The following is a 21,098-nucleotide window of genomic DNA, read 5'->3' as shown; positions in this document are numbered from 1 at the left end:
GTGCAGAAACTCTCAGAATAGGAGGCGGGGCTGGCAGGGATTTTAAAGACGTCGGAATTGCCCCTGACCCAGGGGGCGGGCTTTGCTGGACTGTTGACCAATGGGCGAGCTAATGGGTGTGGCTTATGACTGCTAGATGAAGGAACAGGTGACGCTGACCTGTTGAGAAAACTTGGATAAATAGTCAAATCTATTCGTTCTCTATTTCTAAAGAAAGTTGCCACCAAGTCTTGCTCTATTGCTTATTGGTGCAAATTTGTTAATCATCTTCAATGGGAAAGTGTTTGGTTATTACCTCACTGGGTTTTTGTTGTTGTTACAAACAAGGTAAAAGAAATCTCTTTCAAAATAATAAATAAATTCTTTCCTGTTAAATATTTTCTCTGTAGGTTTAAGAAGGATGTTGATGTTAGTTGCTCTTTTTGCACCTGTAAACAGTCCCCCACATCTTCTGGCGTTGTAGTTATGTGAAAAAGTTATGGTATGATGTATGTTTATCGAAGAAAAGGCAATCTTTAATTTTAATTAGCATTTTGAAAATGTCGTTTTTGAATATTTTAACTATGATAATGTGAATAATGAAGCTTTTGTTATTAACCTGCTTATTTTAGTCAAGTTTCACATTCATAAGTGTAAGTTCTCTAACAAAAAAGCCCTTTAAAGAAAGGTTTATAAAGAATTGGAAAACTGTTTTTGTACTATTCAACATAGTACAAATAGAAAGGCAATTAAAACTGTCCACTTGTGTTCTATTGTCAAAATCCTGCATGTCTGTGATTGCACGTTCCTTTTTTTCTCTCCTTCTTCTTCTTATATTTTCTTTCTTCTCTCCATTGTTCCCCTGGCTTCATAATGTCTGTTGTACTGTTTTGTTTTTGTCATTTAAACCATAATAAAAGAAAGTAAACTTGGATAAATATTTTGGCATTGTTCAATTATATTTTGGTGTGAGATACAGAAATGTATCAATAAAACTATTCAGTATTCAAGACCTCAGTTTTATGAGAAAATTTACTTTTTGGCTTCTCTGAATATTCTAACGAGGATAAAACGTTATTTTATTTAATTAATTCATTCACATTTATAATTTATAATGCTGTGAATAGACCGTATTAGAGACTCTGGACGAAAAAAATATATGAAGATTTTAAAAGTCTGTGAGCTCTTTAACTTTAAGACTGAAAGTTTGTGATTTCAAAAAAAATCATTATTTGATATTTTTTAAATCTGATTGGACCCTCATTCTGATTGTATATGATTACCCCTGGCACTTTTTATTTATTTATTTTTGTAGTTGTTTACCTTTTTTGTTCTTTTTTCTGTTTTATTTTTTGTAAACATAATTGTAGCCTATGTTTATTCGATACTCCATCAGGTGGACGTATGGACAAAAAATTGAAAAACAAAGTCAAATACTAATAAAATTAATATTTCTGTTATTTACCCTCCTGCTGTGAAAATTAATTAATTTCTGAGACTTTGTCATATGAGACTTTGACACACATGTCAAACCAATTAAAATACATGAATTTTTGAAAGAATATTTTTTATTTTAACTTGCATTACAATGCATTATTTCGACAAATCTCCATTGTGACTGAGCACTGACTGAACACAATTTGTTATTTCAATATTCTTTTTATACTATTATATTATTATATAGTATATTATTTGTATTTATTAATATTTCAAAATAGATTTTTCTAATTAGATTTTAATTTTATTTGCACTTTTGTCGTTTTTTATTTGCACTTTTGCAAATTTGCACTTTTGTCATTTTTTTATATTTCAATTTAGCTTTATTTTTTTTTCAATGTTAGTTTTAGTAGTACTTCATTTGTAATTTTGTATGCACGTTTCGTCAAATCGTTATATTTTATTTTATTCTAGCCTAATTTTCAATTATGAAAACTAATAGTTTTATCATATTTTTTAGTTAATAACAACACTGGACTTGAGCTGTCAATGTGAGCCCACTTTGCACATTCACCACAACAAACTATCATTTCTGTTGACTTATGTACAACTATTTGATGCAGTACTACAGAATTTATGAAAGTGTGATACTTATAATTTTTGCAACACTGTTATCTTTTTGTTTGTAATATTTCACACCCGGTTTCAGTTACGGACGTTGGCACAACACCGGAACCAAATAATAAAAGCATTTGTTTCCCTCGCAGACTCGGATGTTTGTCACTGACGCACGCTCGTGGTGTTGTAACGTGATTTCCGCAGCTGTAACAGGGTCACGTTTGTAGTGCAAACTCGAGAAGAATTCGTTCAGTTGTCACATTCATCTTTTAGCGTCTGTTTGCATAAAGACTGAACATGCTCAGGACGGTGGTGTGTCGGGCAGGGAGCGGCCTTTTAAAGGTAACACACGTGTGCGATGTTGCTCTGAGGACTTCGCACTGCTCGACACTTCATTTAATTTAATAAAATTCACTTCGAAATCAAAGACATAGAAATGACCTTGGTCGCACGTTTACGTTAAAGATCATTTAAATAATAATTAATTTATTAATTACATTAAAATCGCAATAATGTGATTTTCTTTGAGCACGTGATGATTGTAGCTATTTGTTTCATCAGACTTCCATCCCACGGTCCTGTGTATGTAAACTTCAACTTTAACCTTTGTTAAAAGCCTTAAATGGAAGGGGACCGTTTGTATAAACCTTTTTTTTTTTTTTTTTTGGTAGAGGTCAGAATGACTTTTTTTTTTTTTTTTTTGCCATTGCAGTCACAGTGGAATTTATCTTGATTGACAGCACAAAAAAACAAAAACGGTACAAGTTGTACTAGTTTCTGGTACTACTACCAGAAACGAATACTTTAAGGGTGTTAAGGTCAAATCTGAAATCAAAATTTATCTAAAATGTTATTGTGAATGATTCATGCATTAACTTGCCTCACTTCTGAACTGAATTTCCATTTTTGCTTAAGTCACCATGGTAATTTTGTTAACAAAAACTAAAATCATATAAAACATTTTTTACTTTTATTACTTCAAATAAAATAGACATTAACTGTAATGATAAAATTGAAATTAATTGTTCAGTAACGGTGAAAACTAAACCCATTTAATGCATTTAATTGCCAAATTACATTCAAAATGCAAATACAAAAACGATCAAATAAAAATCTAAATAAAATAAATAAATAAAAATACAAAAATCAATTTCACATTACTTTAAAAAAGGTAAACATTGCAACTTAAAATGAAGGCATAAATCAAGAAATATAAAAATATATTTCACATTATTTTAAAAAAAGGTAAACAGTACAAACTAAAACTGAGGCATAAATCAAAATAATAGTAATAAAAATAATAATAATACCTAAACATTGCATTTATGTCGTGCAACGGAACTTTCAAGTTTCAGCCTAACTAAAGCTCAAGCATGACATAAGCCTTTACTGTCTTCTTGGAAGGCTTTGTGGCTTTTGTGAGAGGCAAAAATCAGTGGACAGGAAGGTAACTTGGAACAAGAACAAGAGACCATACACAATTTCTAAACACATTTTTCTGCAACGTGAAATTATAGTTATTTGGAGAATAAACCCTCTTAAATGTCTCTGTACGTACTTGTGTGTGTGTGTGTACAACTTGTTTTTGATATCCTTCATATTCTGTGTACTGCTCAGTTCACAGCAGTGATAGAAATGAATCTGTTCCAATAAGTTTAAATTGATTTTTACATTTTATGGGCATTTTTACTTTTATAAAGCCTTTTTGTTTCCCTAAAAGTGTGCATCATCTTTTGAGTCAAAATTATATTTTGTTATTTTAAACGTAAAACATTGAATACTGATATTTACAATTATTTTCTAAATGAAAAACAAAAGATACTTTAAATGTGAAATTAAATCCGCCAGTAGGTGGCAGCAATTCACTTTAATTTTGGATCTTTTTTTTTTGGCAAAGACAGGCAATATAGTGTCTAAAACGTAAGTCTCTTAATATTAACTTGTTTACTTGAACTGTTGCATAAAATCAGTATCACATTTGTAGTCATGCTGATTTTTAGAGGTGAAAACTGGCACTCTTCGTGTGATATTGACTAACTTTCTTTCTGTGGTATTTTTATGCATAACTGTATGGGGTGTGTGTGTCACAGAGAGAGAATGAGACAATCAACATGAATGGCGCTTAGTCTTTCAGAAAACATAGCTAACGTAGGGACATCATAACTAACGTTAGCCACCATATTGATTTACGGTCTTAAATATCCCTGCGTCCCAATGTGCATACTATCCACCCTATCTGCCCTAAATAGTATTGAAAATGACTAATATCACATAGATTAAGAGTCGATTCCTCGTCTCTGAATAGCTCTAGAGTCGGAGTCGACTCCAGCACTGGAATCGACTCTCGTTGTACGTCGACTCAGAAATCGCTGATGTCTTCACTGATTCTCAAATCAATATGCCGCTATCAATATGTGGAGAATATAATCTCTTTTGGATGAGCGCTCGCTGTACACTTTCGATTTCGCGATCACGTGCGCTCCGTGTAAAGGAAGATCAGATATTTTTCAATGAGCTCAGGATCTGTTGAGCAGCAAATCCTCCAGCATAGTCTGTCAGCCATCTCTCCTCTCAACCTGTGATCAGTCAAATCTGACTCCTGCAGCTCGTGTTGGATGCAGTGTTGTCAAGTCCGCGTTTTTTTTTTCAGATGGAATTGGGCTGCTTTTAAACTGTTGCCATGGCTTGATTTCTTTTGATTTAGAGGCCAAAGACACAAAGAGGAGAAAATACATTATCAGGCAGAGCAAGCTCACAGTTCACAATACGCGAAGTATGAATGTATCTCTGAGGGGAACTGACTGTCTTAAGAAACAGTTTAGCTGGTATTTTCCTTTCATCTTGCCTCTGTATAATGCATTTAGTGTTTACAATGTATTGCTGCTGTTCTTTAAGCGCCACCTACTGACAGAGTGAATTTGCATTTTCATTCAGCCCATCTGCTGTTTGGTATGTTTTATGTAGCCTAATTTCACAAAGCTAAAGTCAAACCATTCTGTTTTTGCTTCAGGTTTTGAAATTAGATCAAAATATAATGAAGCAACTAACCATATTCTTCCTACACATATTTTAATTCTTTCTTGTCTTTTGCCTTTGGACGATAAAGTTCTCTAATTTAAAAAAGCTAGTTGAGTTAAAGTCAGTTTATTTATTTATTTTTTGTGCAACCGTCTTATTTATATGTAATTTGTTTTATGTCATAAAGCTATGCGGTTTCTGTGTGAATGATCGGTGGTGGAATTGCAAGGGGCACCAGCTAAAATCTTGCCTAGGGCACCAAATTGGTCAGGGCCGGCCCTGGTTACAGGTTTGAAATGTTGCATAAATTAGCCTACATTTGACTGAAATGCTTGTATTGAAACATTTTGCATTCCACCTATGATAAAACTGTGCTAGATGTTAAGTTTTGTGAAGAAGGGCCACTGGTAGGAAGCTTTTTGGCTGTGTTTATGATCAATATGCATAACAGTGACTGTAAAATATGTATATTAGGTATGGAAATGACATATTTTGAGTTTTGATATTTGAGATTGCGCTACTTTGGGCACTTTCAGCATTACTTTAACCACCAAACACACCCCAGCCCCCCGTCCCGCCCGGCCCGCACCCACTGTCCTCTTTTTGGAAAACTAAAATATGGTCATCCTGCTTCTGTATATAGGCTACTTAACATTATATATTATTAAGAAACTCAAGCAAGTGGCAAAACGTAAACACAGCCTGCAGTCTACATTTCTTACGTTAAAAGGTAGTAGGCTATCACAAACAATTTAAATTAAAACTTACCATTGACCGAAACAGCTGTCTGTCTTCTTTTGCATTCCATCCTTATTACAATCCTGCTGGTCATAAAGAAGTTTTTCTAACTCCACGAGTGCCATCTATGTTGCCGTAGCGTAGCCTATTTATTTAAAAGGGTACTTTTTCCTTGCTTTACCCCCATTGCTAAAAAACCGTGTTAACTGTAAAAAAAAAAAAAAACCCGTCTTTAGGCCTACTTACTTGCATTTATGGTGTAATTAATACATTTCGTATCAATCTATGTTCATTTTTACCGTGAGCAATGCGCTGTCACTTTAATTCAGCATGTGCAGCACATAGACTGTATAAAAACATGGACGTAATGTCTCTGAAGAGCGGTTTTGAAGCTCAAAGTGGGCGGAGCTGGCCGCCGCCATCTTGGCAGCGCGTCACCATGTTGGCTTCACGAGAGAGAGCGGGAGGTTGCCGCTTGGTGCAGCACAACAAAAATAGACTCGGTGCGGAAACTCTTGTGAAACGATCACTGCGATGATAAACAAGAATAAAAAAATTAACAAGTTTACATTCGTATGTATTTTTGTATCATTGTATTTATTTTTAATATCAATGCTGTTTAAGCCAATATATCACCATCCCCTGACCATTATAATGAGACAAATTCATTACAGAATACCTTATTTAATTCTGACATAATCCACCACGGCCTTTTTTTTGTTTTGTTTACAGAGTTTTCCCTTTGTAAAATTAGGTGTCGGCATCCGCTAACAACGTTGATCATTGATAGCTCATTTAAAGGTAATGTCACCACCAATAAATTGGACTAATTTGGACAGGCACGCCAAATGGAGTCGAGGAGTCGATTCCATCGACTCCAATGGTGGGCGGGTAAGTCTGCTGTGGAGCTCGCCCCAGTGCGGGCTCAGCAGAAGTGCAGATCGAGGGCGCTCGCAAGCACCCTTCTGAACGCTAAAATGACGCATGGGACACACTACGGTCTCGTGGACTTAACGGACATGTGCACTAGGGATGGGCGATACCACTTATTTTGTTTTCGATACGATACCGATATTTTTCAAGGCAGTATCGTCGATATCGATACCGATTCGATACTTCTGAACTAAACTTTTAAATTATGACATTTATTAAATTATTAAATTACTAAGAGTAAAATGGGTAATGATACACACTTAACTCTTTTTAAAACGCATTTTAACATTCAATATGCCTTAATTGTAACTTATTAGGTTATATTTTTGTTTACACATGGTTCAAATACGGTATATAATTTTTGTTTGAGTATCGATACTTTCGATACTCGCGTCAGTATCGATATATCGATACTTTGGATCGATACTCCCATCCCTAATGCGCACGCGGCAACCATTGTAAGTCCGTAAGACCGCAAGTGCACATGAAGTGTTCCATTTGGGACAGGGCCGGAACCGAGAGTCATAGTCGACTCCAAAAAACCTGGAATCGAACACCTCTAGACGCAGGCTATCCAGCGTTTATCGGGTTGTGCGTCAGTAATAATGATCTGTGGGCGCAAACAGTGTTCCGTGTGTAGTTACAAAAAATAAACTAAACTATTCGAGTTACTCGAGGAATCGTTTCAGCCCTAATATATATTAGTGCTGTCAAACGATTAATCGCATCCAAAATAACCGTTTTTTTTGTTTACATAATATATGTATACTGTGTATATTTATTATGTATATTTACATTTACACTTAGTCATTTAGCAGACGCTTTTATCCAAAGCGACTTACAAATGAGGACAATGGAAGCAATCAAAAATATAAATACGCATGCATGTATACATTTCAGAAAAATTTTATTTTTATATATTTATTTATGATATAAATTATATGAATATAAATATAGACATGTAAATACATGTAAATATTTTTTTCAATATACTGCATGTGTGTGTATTTATATGTACATAATAAATGTACACAACACACGCACAAACAAAAAAAATGTTTGGGATGCGATTAATCGCATTTAATCGTCTGACAGCACTAATGTGTATTAAATTATATTTAATGTGTAATTGTTGTATTTGTTTAAACAAACATTTTTATTACTCATTAATTGTTACATGTATTCTTAAATAATTACAGAATACAATTATTAATAACATTTATAATATACAGTAATTAATATATAATACAAATAATAATTGTTGCACAAAATACTATATAAATGAGTATTGTAATTATTATTTGTATTATACTTTTTATATGTGTGTGTGGAGCCATGTAATTTGCTTCTTTTCTTTACTACATTGCATTCTGTCTCTTCTGTGTGCAGCATTCACGGCAAACCGTGCCTGCTTTGTGGGGGAGCCGAGCTCAGCAGCGATGGGCTTCCAGCCTCCCTATGAACACTGTGGTTCTGTTCGTACCCCAGCAGGAAGCTTGGGTAGTGGAGAGGATGGGCCGTTTCCACCGAATCCTGGAACCAGTGAGTTACCCTTACGAATAGCTTCAATGTATTTAAATCATTTCCAGCCATTAAAATAACACACTTTTTTGTTTCCTGCAGGGTCTAAACTTCTTAATTCCCATCTTGGACCGAGTTAAATATGTTCAAAGCCTTAAAGAGATAGTGATCGATGTGCCAGAGCAGTCAGCAGTTTCCCTCGGTAAGTCGCAGGCTGGCGTTGTGATCTTTATCCACTCCTACTTTCATGGATTGTTTTAGATGAAACCAATATGTCGTTTTGCTTTTAGACAACGTGACATTGCAGATAGATGGAGTTTTATATCTCAGGATACTCGACCCGTTTAAGGTAAGTACTTTTCTGCTTTCTGCCAGTATTTCTTTTGGCTTTTCCTCTCACAGTGTGCTTTTGTTCTCCTCTGAAGGCCAGTTATGGAGTGGAGGACCCAGAATATGCTGTCACCCAGCTGGCACAGACCACCATGAGATCAGAGCTGGGAAAACTCACCCTGGACAAAGTGTTTAGGGTGTGAATGCCAGACAATCTCTCAGTGACTGACACAATATCTTATTCACCATTCATTTGTGTGCTTAAGGATCATTTTTGCTGTTTGACAGGAAAGAGAGTCCCTGAATGCCAATATGGTCCACTCAATAAACCAGGCATCAGATGATTGGGGGATTCGATGTCTTCGATACGAGATCAAAGACATTCACGTTCCTCCACGGGTAAAAGAGTCTATGCAAATGCAGGTATGACGATTTGCTCTTCAACTTCATCTCTCAGACTACAGTGATCTCCTCTCAGTTATGTGACTGAACTAACATGAATCACGGTCAGGTGGAGGCCGAGCGGAAGAAGAGAGCCACTGTTCTGGAGTCAGAGGGGACGAGGGAGGCGGCCATCAATGTGGCCGAGGGGCGCAAACAGGCTCAGATTCTGGCGTCTGAGGGACAGAAGGCCGAACAGATTAACAAAGCTGCTGGTGGGGTTTTTTTACTTAACATCTGGGGTTTCACTTAATGTTTGTAGTAGAAAACAAATGTGTTGTTGAGGTTTTGTTTTGTAGTTTTTTCAAAATGATTTATGTAATAACCTCTGAACTGCATTTCCTTTTTGGCTGAAGTCTCATTAACTTAAAATACAAAAACATTTTCAGTATTGAAAAAAAAAAATCTATAAATTAATTTAAATAAAGTAAAAAAATATATAGTTGTCAAGGCATCACTTCTCATTTTAAGTTGAGGTACTAAAAAAACTATATAGACATTTTTAAAAAACTAACTAATAAAAATGACAAAAACATAACAAAATCAATACAACTTAACTCAAATTAAAATAAACTAATTCATAATATTAACAAAAACAAAAATATATTCCAAAAAAGGCCTTGTGGACTATTGGTTTATGATGATTTACAACTTGTTGTTAATGTTGGTTTACATTAATGTTACAATTTTTACATTGGATATCCAGTTTCCCTTAGAAATGTGTCAGATAGCAAATAAAATGGGTTGGGAATGCTGTTTCTTGTTGATTTAATAATAATAATAATTATTATTACTTTTTATTATTGTTGTTGTTCTTGTTAATAATAATAATAAATGTTATTTTTAATATGATTATATTTTACTATTATTAATAGTGAATATAAGTAATAAAATACACAACATATATAATATAATAATAAACATCATAAATAATAAACAAAAATAATTGCTTGTTTATATTGTTGTTTTGATTGTTAAAATAATTTCTAATAATAATATAATTAATTATATAATTTAAGTTTAACTTTATTGTCCGTTCTTCTTGTCACAGAGCAGAAATTTGTCTTTGACACTGGTGACATAGATGCATCCACATTAATCCTAAAAAACACAGCACAACATAAAATTACACAAGTTTAGGTAACTGACTCAACCCCAAACATTCCTTACACATTACAAATCATCATCCACAGTAATATATATAAATCAATGTATTCCATGAAATCCATTAAACACTGTACTACCAACCACTCTCTTGCATTTCCTTCAAACAATAATCCGATTTAAAATAACAAATACCATTGGGACAAATTATTTTTTTTATAAGCATTTCTTCTGGCCAGAGGAATTTTAAGCCTATGCCCTGATGGAAGCATTTCAGAAGTAGAGTGGAGGGGATGAGGATGATCTTTAAAAATCCCAATTTCTGTTTTTTCCGTAAAACAATCAAATAAGACCTGAAGTGAATGTTATTTATAGCCAGTAATCTTATTTGCCTGATTAATTATTTGTGAGTTTGTTCTTCTGTTTAACTGTTATATTACTGTACCATGAGACAATATTATATGTAAGAATGCTCTCAATAATTGTATAAAGCAGGGGTGCCCAAACTCGGTCCTGGAGGGCCGGTGTCCTGCAGAGTTTAGCTCCAACCCCAATTAGACACACCTGAACCAGCTAATCAAGCTCTTATAGGCATACTAGAAACTTAAAGGCAGGTGTGTTGAGGCAAGTTGGAGCTAAACTCTGCAGGACACCGGCCCTCCAGGACCGAGTTTGGGCAGCCCTGGTATAAAGGTTATTATTTTTGTATAATGTTTGTATAAATATTTGTTATTATTAAGGATAACAAAATCATTATTTTTTATTATTATTATGTTGCATTTATTCTCAAATAAATATTTACTCATTTATTATGATTATTTATGTTCATAATTATATTAATGTTGAAATATTCATTATGCCCACCGTCATATTAATGATATTGTTTCACCCTGTACAGGTGAAGCGAATGCTGTTTTGGCTAAAGCTGAGGCAAAGGCCAAAGCTATCCGGCTGCTGTCCGAGGCGCTCACTCAGCAGGTAGATCTGATTCACCTGATGAAGAACCTTCATACGAACCCATATCACACTTATACATCATCACACTATATATTAGCAGAGAGGAATCAATCGTGCGTGTAAACTGATACAATATTAAACCAGAGATGAACATAGTGAGTTCCGGCTGTTTTACATTATCAAGGCATCTTATTGACCGTTCATAACTGTATCTGTACAGAATGGAAACGCTGCAGCATCTTTAACTGTGGCCGAACAGTATGTCTCTGCTTTCTCCAACCTGGCCAAGGAATCCAACACCATCTTACTGCCTTCTAACACAGGAGACATCAGCAGCATGGTCACTCAGGTATGGCTTCGTTTATATATATATTGCACATAATATTTCCTAATAATAACCCTCATGTCCCTAGTTGACATGTATACCTCATTGTTCTCTACCGTCTTCAGGCCATGGCGATTTACGGGAGTTTGTCAAAGACAAAGAGCACAGCGGAAAGCGTGACCGCTGAGACTACTGAGCCGATTTTGGAAGGAAGCACTGTGTCTGAAACCGAAACTGGACATAAATAAAGATTTGAGTCTCATTCTAGGATAAAAGACAGAAAATTAAAATGATAAAATCCCTGAAGCACTATGGTGTAACTACACAAAGATTTTGTGTGTTTGTTTTGTTTGTTCGAATAAATTTGGAATATTTTGTTTTTCCCGATAATCACTGACCCAGTGCTTGTATGAAAGATCATTCATCATTATTCCAAGGTTTTTGCTATTAATTTTTTCAATAATGAAAATATTATACTAATATAATAATACTAATAATATTCATGCAGTCCAAATTAATTGTGAATGAATGTTGGTGAACTGCAGAATATTAGTAAATGCTGTATGCTGTAAACAGTTTTTTTTTTCCCAAAACATGTATTTTGAGAGAGTTAAGCGATATATGAAGCAGGCTCACACAGAAGTCACTTTTCCAATCAAGTAAATTCTTGCATCAGTGAAATGAAATGACTGAATTGTGGCTGTGTAAATTCACTGAACAACATTGGCCATGCCTTTACACAATAGAAGATTAGATGTATTATAACGGAAGTGTAGAGTTATTTTCTGTGTTTAGAAGTGCACTACAGAAAACTTGCCAAAAAAGGGCTGTTTACAATTCAGGGGTATTCTTTTATATGATTTAAAGTAGAAAATCATGTACAGTCAGCCAGTGATGGCAAATTTTTTTTTTTTTTACAAAAAATTTAAAATATTCATACATTTGTTTTGAATACACATGGATTAGATGTGTGTTTTTAGATTTCACGTAATTCGTCATTAGACATTGTTTTAATGTGTGTGAGAATCTGCTGTGCTCGGCTCTGTATGAGCCCTTATGAATATTTCAGGAGTTTTGGAACGTGACGCAGGACTATATAAATCCCTTCGTGGTGAGTATGGAGTTTAGTGTTATCAACAGTTGTTGATAGTGGTTTATCGTGTTGATTATGGGACGGCGACTATCGAGGAGAGAAAGCGGAGGAAGGAGGTGAGTTCACCACTGACACCCACCGACTACACGGCGGTGCTCCAACCTCATCCTGACGAGACGAGCGGGAGAGGGAAGAAAGAAAGAAGGCATAAAAAGAGGAGGTTCGCCTCTTCTTTACTCGTTTCTCTCCACCCAAATCTACCATGGCTCAGGAGGACCACAGTGAGGTGGACCAGGACACTGATGCTGCCCCGTCCCCAACCTCCCTGTCAAGCCAGGCCTACAAGTTCCTCTCACTATTGCTCCTTTTCTCAGCTGCCTTGGGCCCAGAGATCCTGTCTGGGCCGCTTCAGAAACACCAGTGTAGGCTGCCATAAACAAACTACTAAAGCTGAGGGCCCAGAGAGGTGCCTGCCTTGAAAATACTAGGATGCCCATTTCACAGCTTTGCTGGTCCCTGAGGTTTCTCACACTGCTGCTTCAAAGGTTCCTGCAAAAACTAAAGATTGCAGATGTGTGTGAGAGTAACAGGCATTACATCATGGCAGCTTCTGTTTCAAAGCTTTCGAGAGGTTCCTGACATGACGGACAGGGTCATCATCTCTTGACACAAAGGTTCCTCTCGTGATGGAGCAGAGATTCATGCTAAAGAAGTTCCAGCCATAGCCGCCGCAGTGTTTCCCGTAGTAGCTTCGGTCAGAGTTGGTGTCCAGTCCCAGAGCTGCTCTCTCACGCTCCCTGGTCCCAGAGGATCCTCTCACATCTCCAGTATTTCCTTGTCACTGGTGTGATTCCTCCATAAATATATTACACCTGTATGCCACATTAAACACACTTTGTGATTGTAAAAATGTATTGTTTTAGATAGGAAAACATCTGGGAATATTAACCGTTCCTCTAGAGAGGTTAAGCCTCTCCTTGTACCATTTTATATGTATCACTTTCAATGGTCATATGAATAATAAGATAAGTAACAGCTCAAAAAGGAGCTACACTTTAAGTGGCCCTTTACTGGCTATCTAAAGCCCACAGGGGTGACATGAACTGGTGGATATGCAAGATTTATACACAAAGACATTTAATTACATATTAAAAGACATTAAATTTTATTGCAATTGTAAACAGGTTGTGATCTTCAATCAACAAAATTCTCATTCTTAAGTTATTAAACAGCATCCATTTGTTCTTATAAAAGCACTCTTCATTCATTTCTTAACACTGTTCCTCCTTGTTAAAAAAATAAACAAACAAAAAATTTAAAATATGTAAATGGAATATTTTGCTTTCCAGGAAGGCAACATTTACAAGCAAACCATTGATCAGAACGGCTCATTTGCATGAAAAATAAAGTCAGAAAGTTAGAAACATATCAAGCCCCAGCCCATGTGTCAGTAGTATTAACTTTTGCCTGGACTGTGATTGTCTGTGCAACTGGGAAAGAGTTTTTATAGATTTTTGCTTAACTTTTAGTTTACATTTTTCAGAAGGATTTGGGAGGAGAATGTCATCAAAATATATATTCATAAAACTTGACTTTGGTCAGCTGAAGTAAAATCAAGTCACACATCCTTTCTTTCAAATTCTTAAATTCTTTGCATTTTTGAAAAATAAAGACACTTTAAGGCACCAAGAATAATTAACATTATACTAAATGCACATTTTGCAGGAAGAATAAAATTATAAGAATTCTAAAGTTTCTTAGCCACATGCATGAGAGTTATAGGTCACTGAGGCTGTATTCAAGTTCGAGGACTGAGCAGGTGAACCAGACTGATTTAACCACAGTTAAACACAGGTAAATATCAAATCTGTGGAAGCCTGGCACATGATGGTGCCCACCAAACACACACACACACACGCAAGTAGCAGTAGTAATCAATATCATTACTTTGTTCCATTTCATTGAGAAGAGACAGAGAGAGAGAGAGAGCTGTGTCTAGTGCTAATCACAGCGCTCCTACAGTGTCTCATCACAAGCAGTTAAGTGGACTGTATATCCACACTCTATCACATAAACGGCCACTACTACTGTGACATTTTACAGAGCATCTAGGCTTGCTCTTCCTAAAATGTTCCTGAAGGATACAAGAGTGAATCTCATGAAACTTGTCTAGAACAAGTCCAGGTCATAACACAAAACAATCCAAAAATTGAAGTTGTAATTATCATGAAGGGTTGTATTTGTTGTACAGTCTTTAATTTATGCCATTTTAAAGTAATATGGTAAAAAATATAATGAAGATCATCACTGAGAATAACACACACGCCCAAAAATTCAGATTAAACGCGCTTAATTGTGATTTTACAGCACGTTTCAAGAGACAGGTTTCAAGAGATTCACCCACAAAGATTAATATAGACAGACTGTGTACAAAAAGGATGTCAAATAATTGTTTTCTCTATGGCTTGGTAGTTTGTGAAACTTGCTGTTTTACCCGTAAGTGACCGGTACGAAATGAACATTTACAAATTTCGCTTTTAGCAATCTAAAACAAAACTAAAATTACAAATATTTATTAAATATGGTATGTTTATCTGATATAATATATAATCATTTGATTAAGTGTTATCTTATACACTATAACAGTATTTATTCATTTAGAAAATTTTAGTTTTCATTTTAATGCATGTTTTAGAAATCTTTTTTATTTTTTATATTTCTATTTAGCTTTTATTTATATTTATTTGAATTTTAGTACTTCAAAAGCAACATTTCTCATGTTTGTGTTATATATATATATAAAGTTCAGCTTTATTTAAATTAAGGAAAATTATTTTTGATCATTTTAAGTGATTCTACTTTAAATACCAGGCCAAAATTTGTAGGAGACAAAGTAATAGAGTTTATCGTCAGTCAAATCTCTTTTATAGTTATTAATTATTTTAATAATAAATTACTTTGTATTTTAATTAAAACAGCAAATCTAGTAAATTTCAGTAATGATTATTGTGGATGTGCTTATTTGTAATTACCTATGTAATAACCTAAGAAATTCATTTTAAAAATATACAGCACAGGTCTGCCTTTCAAAAATCCAATCTCTCATCTCCATACTAGATTTTATTGCTTATGAACCCAGTTCCGCAGTGCTCCTCTTTCAAAGTTCACCTTTGAGTCTGGTGTGCAGGTCCTCTTGGTTGATTTTGGCCGTCTGCTCGTACCAGCGGTGGTGGGCGAGCAGGGCCAGATTGCGGGCGGAAATGGCACTCATCTCCATGGCGCTAGCCGCCCACTCCACGGCATTGAGGTAGTAGAGGCGATCATGGAGGATGAAGGGAGGCGTCCTGCGGTGCGGTGGGCTGTAGGAGGGGTACGCGAGCCAGCGCTTCTCCAACACAGAGTCCCAGGAAAGGAAGATTTGCTGCAGATTCTTCTGAGAAAGTGGCTGGGAGGAGAAGATCTTCCATACTTTGTGTTGACTGGCAGGGCTGGGGGAGTAACCCTTGGGAATCTTTACCGGGTTCAGAGAGCTCAGGCTGTGGATCTCGGAGGCTTTGTTGTCTAATGTGAGGACGTCAGAAACAAAGAAGCGTTCTGGCTTCTCTGTGGTGCCCAGATAGGACACATTGAGCAGGCCGTGGACCAGCGTGGCCACCGTTTGGTGGTAGCGGCCAGGGAAGTGGGTTGGAATGGGTGGAGAAAAGCCTGAGAAGTTGATGTCAGACATGCCCTGGTGGAGAGGTGTGGCAACTACAACTATGTCGTACGTGGAATGGGCGGCACCAGACTCACCAACGTAGTTCACTTCGTAGAAATTTGCAGCGGAACCTGAAAGGACAACAACAAAATTGATAAAATATGACTGTTTGGGGTTGGCAAGAAATCAACTTATTGACCCCAAACTTGTGAACTTTTGTTGGCAGTGTACATAATATATAAAACGATTCTCTATAATGTTCAAAGTGGACTGTACCAGTTTTGGATGGTCTCATCTTCATGGAGATGGCTGTCACACGAGCTGGAACAAGTTCCGCTTTGCTGTGGTACAGAAGGCCGGAACAAACCATCTTATTCCCTCCATCCACTGCCCACAATCCTGAGTCTGCTCCTGCTAGTGCAATAGCACCTACAAATACAATATGCCATATTCACACACTTCTGTATCTAATAAATCAGTTCTCCTCAACGGATTTTGTGAGAGGGCCATTTTACACTGGTAGTGATGCAAAACATCATATTTGCAACATCAAATTTGTGATACAAAACTAACTGCAAAAATGCCTGATAAATTATTGCAGCTAATGTTCTCTATGGCATCTGAGGCAATGGCAAATCATAGTGTACACAATTGAGAAAAGGGACAAAAAAATCCTTTTAAAAACTAGTTTAAAACACATTGCAACTTTTTAAAAATGTATCTTTGCATTCATGCTGGTTTAATTCTGAAAAACTTGACGTAGAAAAAAATGTAAAGGTAATGACTCTAAAATGTCAATTGGTTTAAGTAAAATATAATTACATATTTTCCTCAAATACTTGTGAATGTACATATCTTGATCATTATTTTTTTAAATGTTTTTACATTTTTCACGGTAAAAATAATTTTTTGGAAATATCATAAATCATTCATTTATAAATATTACGTTTTCTAGGGGTCGGTGCGACATGACATCTTACAACCTAAACTTATCTTGCCTCGTCATAAAAAGCTTAAATTATCTGATGTTTTAAGAGACTTACTGACACTGACAAACCGTCATAAGTTAATTGCACGGTTGCACCAGATGATTTTGATTTGGCACACCCATAAAAAATAAAAAAAATCAAATGTTATAAATATACTAGTGCTGTCAAACGATTAACTGCATCCAAAATAAAAGTTTTTGTTTACATAATATATATGTGTATACTGTGTATATTTATTATGTATATATATATAAATACAAACACATGCAAGCAAATATGTTATGTTTATATGTTAAATATATTTATATATATAAAATATACGAATATGAATATACATGTATAAACATGTACATTTTTCAAAATATATACTGTATATGTGTGTATTTATAAATACATAATAAATATACACAGTACATATATAATATATATATACACATACATATATAATAAACAAAAACTTTTATTTTGGATGCGATTAATCGTTTGACAGCATTAAAATATACTAATACCAGTTTCATTGCTTATTCGCCCTGAGAAATAAAAATAATAATAAAAATTATGCAAAGCTATTTTTTCCCTACTTGAATGAACTTTAATTCAGAATTTAAAATTCTGCTTATCATAGAAAAATTATATTCAAGTCATTGTATGTATAAACATCATTTGTTCAAAAAAAACATCAAAAAAAGAGTGTCATTTCACCGACCCAATTGTTATTAGTGAAGAATTGTCAATATATATAATACAAGCATACCCACAAATCCATTGATTCGGACACTTTGGCCATAGTTGACTCTTGTGACGGGTGTTACGACGTCATTGAGAAAGACCTGAGAGAAGCCCTCAGCCAGCATGGCCTCCTCCAGCGTCTGATTGACCAGAGTGAGGAAGCCGTCTCCACCCATAGCATGAAGAAGCTTCTGCACGCTGGAGAACGAGTAGCCAAACTGCTGGTACTGATATATCCTACAGAGAGGACAGAAATGGACAATAAAAATACTTTAATATTAACTGGTTATGTTCAGTCTATTCACCACTAGAAATAAATAATGGCAACACAACAGACGAACCTCATAAACTTGTCCAGTATGCCCTCCACCCACATATGCATTCGAATGAAGTTGAATCCATATCTCCACAGCATGCGTATGAAGTTCACTATGAACCAGTCGCTCTCTTCAAAGGTCAGCTCCTTCCCGTCAAATATCGCCAGTTTAGAAGATACATCAGCACGAGGAGACAGACCTGATCAAAGAATATGACATATGCAAGGTTAAGCCGAAAAGTACTATCCAGTTCTGCATTTTAGAGAAGAACATCATAAGGAAAGCTTGAGAGGGAAGTGCATACTGACCGAGTCGGTCCAGAAAGTGCTTCATGTGCAGGTTGAGGGGGTGAATAATGGATCCTCCTGTCTCATACTCATATCCCCCAATGTTTTCAGTGGCCAGACGCCCTCCCACAGTCCCAGCCTCAAACACTTCGATCTTCACTGCCGGTCCAAACTCTTGTCTCAAGAAAAACGCTGCTGCTGTGCCTCCAATACCACTGCCAATTATTGCTGAAGAAGAAATGCACATTTATCAGATCCCACCAAACACAGCCCTATTATACTTGATACATTCATTTCTAAGGCCTCTACATTTTTAAGAAGAGCAAAACTTTTGCACCCAAACTACTACATGGCTTCTGTAATCTGATTTATATTTTTTTAGCAAGTAAAAGGCCTTTTAGTATCATTCTAAAAACACCCACTTTTAGCTTCATGTTTTATGTGCGTTTTTGCTGGGAAATCTATAAAAAAAATTATTTGAAGATGAACACTTACTGGAGTGAAGCAATTTAGGTTTACTTCCCTATCCACAAATCATTTTTAGAAATATCAAGTTCATATGTGAATATCAAATATGATTCATCAGGCTTTTGAGGAATGTTTATTTGTTTATCTCTAAATCATCATTGATTGCATTGCTTTATAAGTTTTGCCCACACAATAAAACACTATAGAGCTTTTTTATATTTTCACTATATCATACTATATGAGTCATAAAAGCCTGAAATATTAAATACGATACTCAACACGAAACACATATGCAACCCTTTTTCTTTTATATTTTATGTAAAGTTTTAATAAACATTTTTTTAATCAAATTTTCATATTTCATGTCAGGTTTTACAGGGATTAAAGTCTTACGATTCTTACATAACAAATTAATCATGTTAACTTTATCGTACCAATTTTCTTTGGTGCCTCTCTAACTTCAGGTGCAGAGGCAAAACCTCTGCGTCCAACTTGACAAAGCCCAAAGAAGAGGAGAGCCTTCACCGACAAGTGTCTCAGAGCCATTCTAGCGATTCAGTGTTTCACAATATTAACATCTGGAAAAACAAATGGGAGGGAAAGATGTAAATGATGCATTTACACGAGATCAGATTTTCACATATGAAATGTCCTTTGGAAAAAGGTGGCTGTTTGTTCACTATCTAAAAGAAAGGTCAGATTTCTTGCTTTACAAGACAAATCATGCAGCTTGCTACCAGATTCATATTTTATTATCTTGTCTATAACACGTTAGAACTGAGAACACCATAAAGATGTTTGCATGGGTGTGAAATACGACTCATTACTGCGAAATATTTCCCCTAAAAACAACAATTCAGCGATTCTTTTACCTTACGACGTGATACGTCATCACGTAGTCCGTGACATACAAATTAAAACAGTTCTCTGCCTTTTTATGTTTATTTTGTTTCTCATCGTTTTGTTGTTATTAACATGTTACTGTATGTATTTATTTATGAGTATTAATAAAAAAAACATTAAAAAAAGCTTTTTGACTCAATGGTCACTTGTTGTCCAACACGAACACCAACACCTGATATGAATAGCGATTTTCCGGTATTTCTGTTGCATACATATCTGCTGTACATAACATACATGACAAAGCTACTCAATTTTTTTTTTACTATGTTTATTACCAGAAATTGAGAGTATTTATACATTAAATTAACCACGATTAATTTTGTGATTCATATTTATTTCCTTAAATAAAACAAATAAGTTTTAGAATTGTGTATTACATTAGAGTATGGTTATTTTAGTATATTAATAATAATTTATTGATTTAAATTTTTTAAAGTCATCCAGCGGCCCCTTGGAAGTTCACTGAGGACACACAGATATAAAGTTGGTTCGACGTTTGAGGTTTGACATTTGTCAGAGGTTCAGCCTCGGAAATCTTCAATAGTTCTCTAACGATTTAGCACAAGGACAAGAAACACAATGTGTTATAATTGTTTTCAAATGTAGAAGAGAACACACAATGTGTTTTATTTATTTTAATCTGCCTTAAAGTATTGTAACTGATAGACCTTATAATGTAAAAGTGCAGGATAGGGACTACTATAGAAAGTTAAACCAATACATAATTGAGTTTAAACTAAATACAATCTTCTACCTCAGTTTCAAAGGCTGTGTCTTGTTACAGACTTCTTAAAGAACATTTTCCAGTTGTTTTCGTTGTCAAAAGAGATGCAGAAGTCACGCTATTGACATTCAAGAATAGCTTGCAAAACCTTCCAAAGAGTCTCCAGTATTACTGCCCCCTAGAGGAAGATACTGCAGTAGTTCTGAGAAGGGTATAACTGCAGCCTGGAGATCTCCAAATGCGGGCGGGAACTCCAAAACGGGTTGGGAGCTCCAAAATAGGGTGTGGCTTCCTCCCATTGACAGACAGGCACATGACACACATGCGCAATTTTTCCCCCAATCCACTTCAGTGCAAACTCCGCCCCACAACTGATTCTAAAGATTTTATTGGTTGTGTCAATTAAAGTGTTGATTTCCTGCACTATGCTACAAAACATGCTAACCCCTAAAGCTACCCCACACCTGACCCTAACCTTAACCAGTGAAAT

At 35.4% G+C, this 21,098-nt stretch overlaps 2 protein-coding genes across 2 annotated transcripts in view; one reads left to right on the top strand and one right to left on the bottom strand.

Moving 5' to 3' along the window:
• The first annotated feature begins 2,184 nt into the window (after positions 1-2,184).
• LOC107686459 (stomatin-like protein 2, mitochondrial) lies at positions 2,185-11,791 on the top strand. The gene is made up of 10 exons (XM_016483473.1): positions 2,185-2,376; positions 8,113-8,265; positions 8,347-8,446; positions 8,535-8,593; positions 8,670-8,771; positions 8,863-8,997; positions 9,086-9,230; positions 11,018-11,097; positions 11,297-11,425; positions 11,527-11,791. Exons 1-10 carry the CDS (start codon positions 2,332-2,334, stop codon positions 11,647-11,649), a joined length of 1,071 nt encoding a protein of 356 aa, XP_016338959.1. The 5' UTR covers positions 2,185-2,331; the 3' UTR covers positions 11,650-11,791.
• A 3,665-nt stretch (positions 11,792-15,456) lies between these two features.
• LOC107686458 (prenylcysteine oxidase-like) overlaps positions 15,457-21,098 on the bottom strand; it is an 11,452-nt gene continuing 5,810 nt past the window's right edge. Inside the window, exons 2-7 of the mRNA XM_016483471.1 lie at positions 19,416-19,559; positions 18,535-18,741; positions 18,251-18,425; positions 17,935-18,146; positions 16,468-16,620; positions 15,457-16,322 (exon numbers count right to left, since the gene is read on the bottom strand). Of these exons, the coding sequence (XP_016338957.1) occupies positions 15,652-16,322; positions 16,468-16,620; positions 17,935-18,146; positions 18,251-18,425; positions 18,535-18,741; positions 19,416-19,527 (1,530 nt within the window). The 5' untranslated portion in view covers positions 19,528-19,559 and the 3' untranslated portion in view covers positions 15,457-15,651. The remainder of the gene's footprint in view (positions 16,323-16,467; positions 16,621-17,934; positions 18,147-18,250; positions 18,426-18,534; positions 18,742-19,415; positions 19,560-21,098) is intronic.

The sequence above is a fragment of the Sinocyclocheilus anshuiensis genome, unplaced genomic scaffold, assembly GCF_001515605.1.
Source record: "Sinocyclocheilus anshuiensis isolate Anshui unplaced genomic scaffold, SAMN03320099.WGS_v1.1 scaffold838, whole genome shotgun sequence".
Lineage (NCBI taxonomy): Eukaryota > Metazoa > Chordata > Actinopteri > Cypriniformes > Cyprinidae > Sinocyclocheilus > Sinocyclocheilus anshuiensis.
The sequence above is the reverse complement of the archived record's forward strand: the minus strand, read 5'-3'. Positions and strand labels throughout refer to the sequence as shown.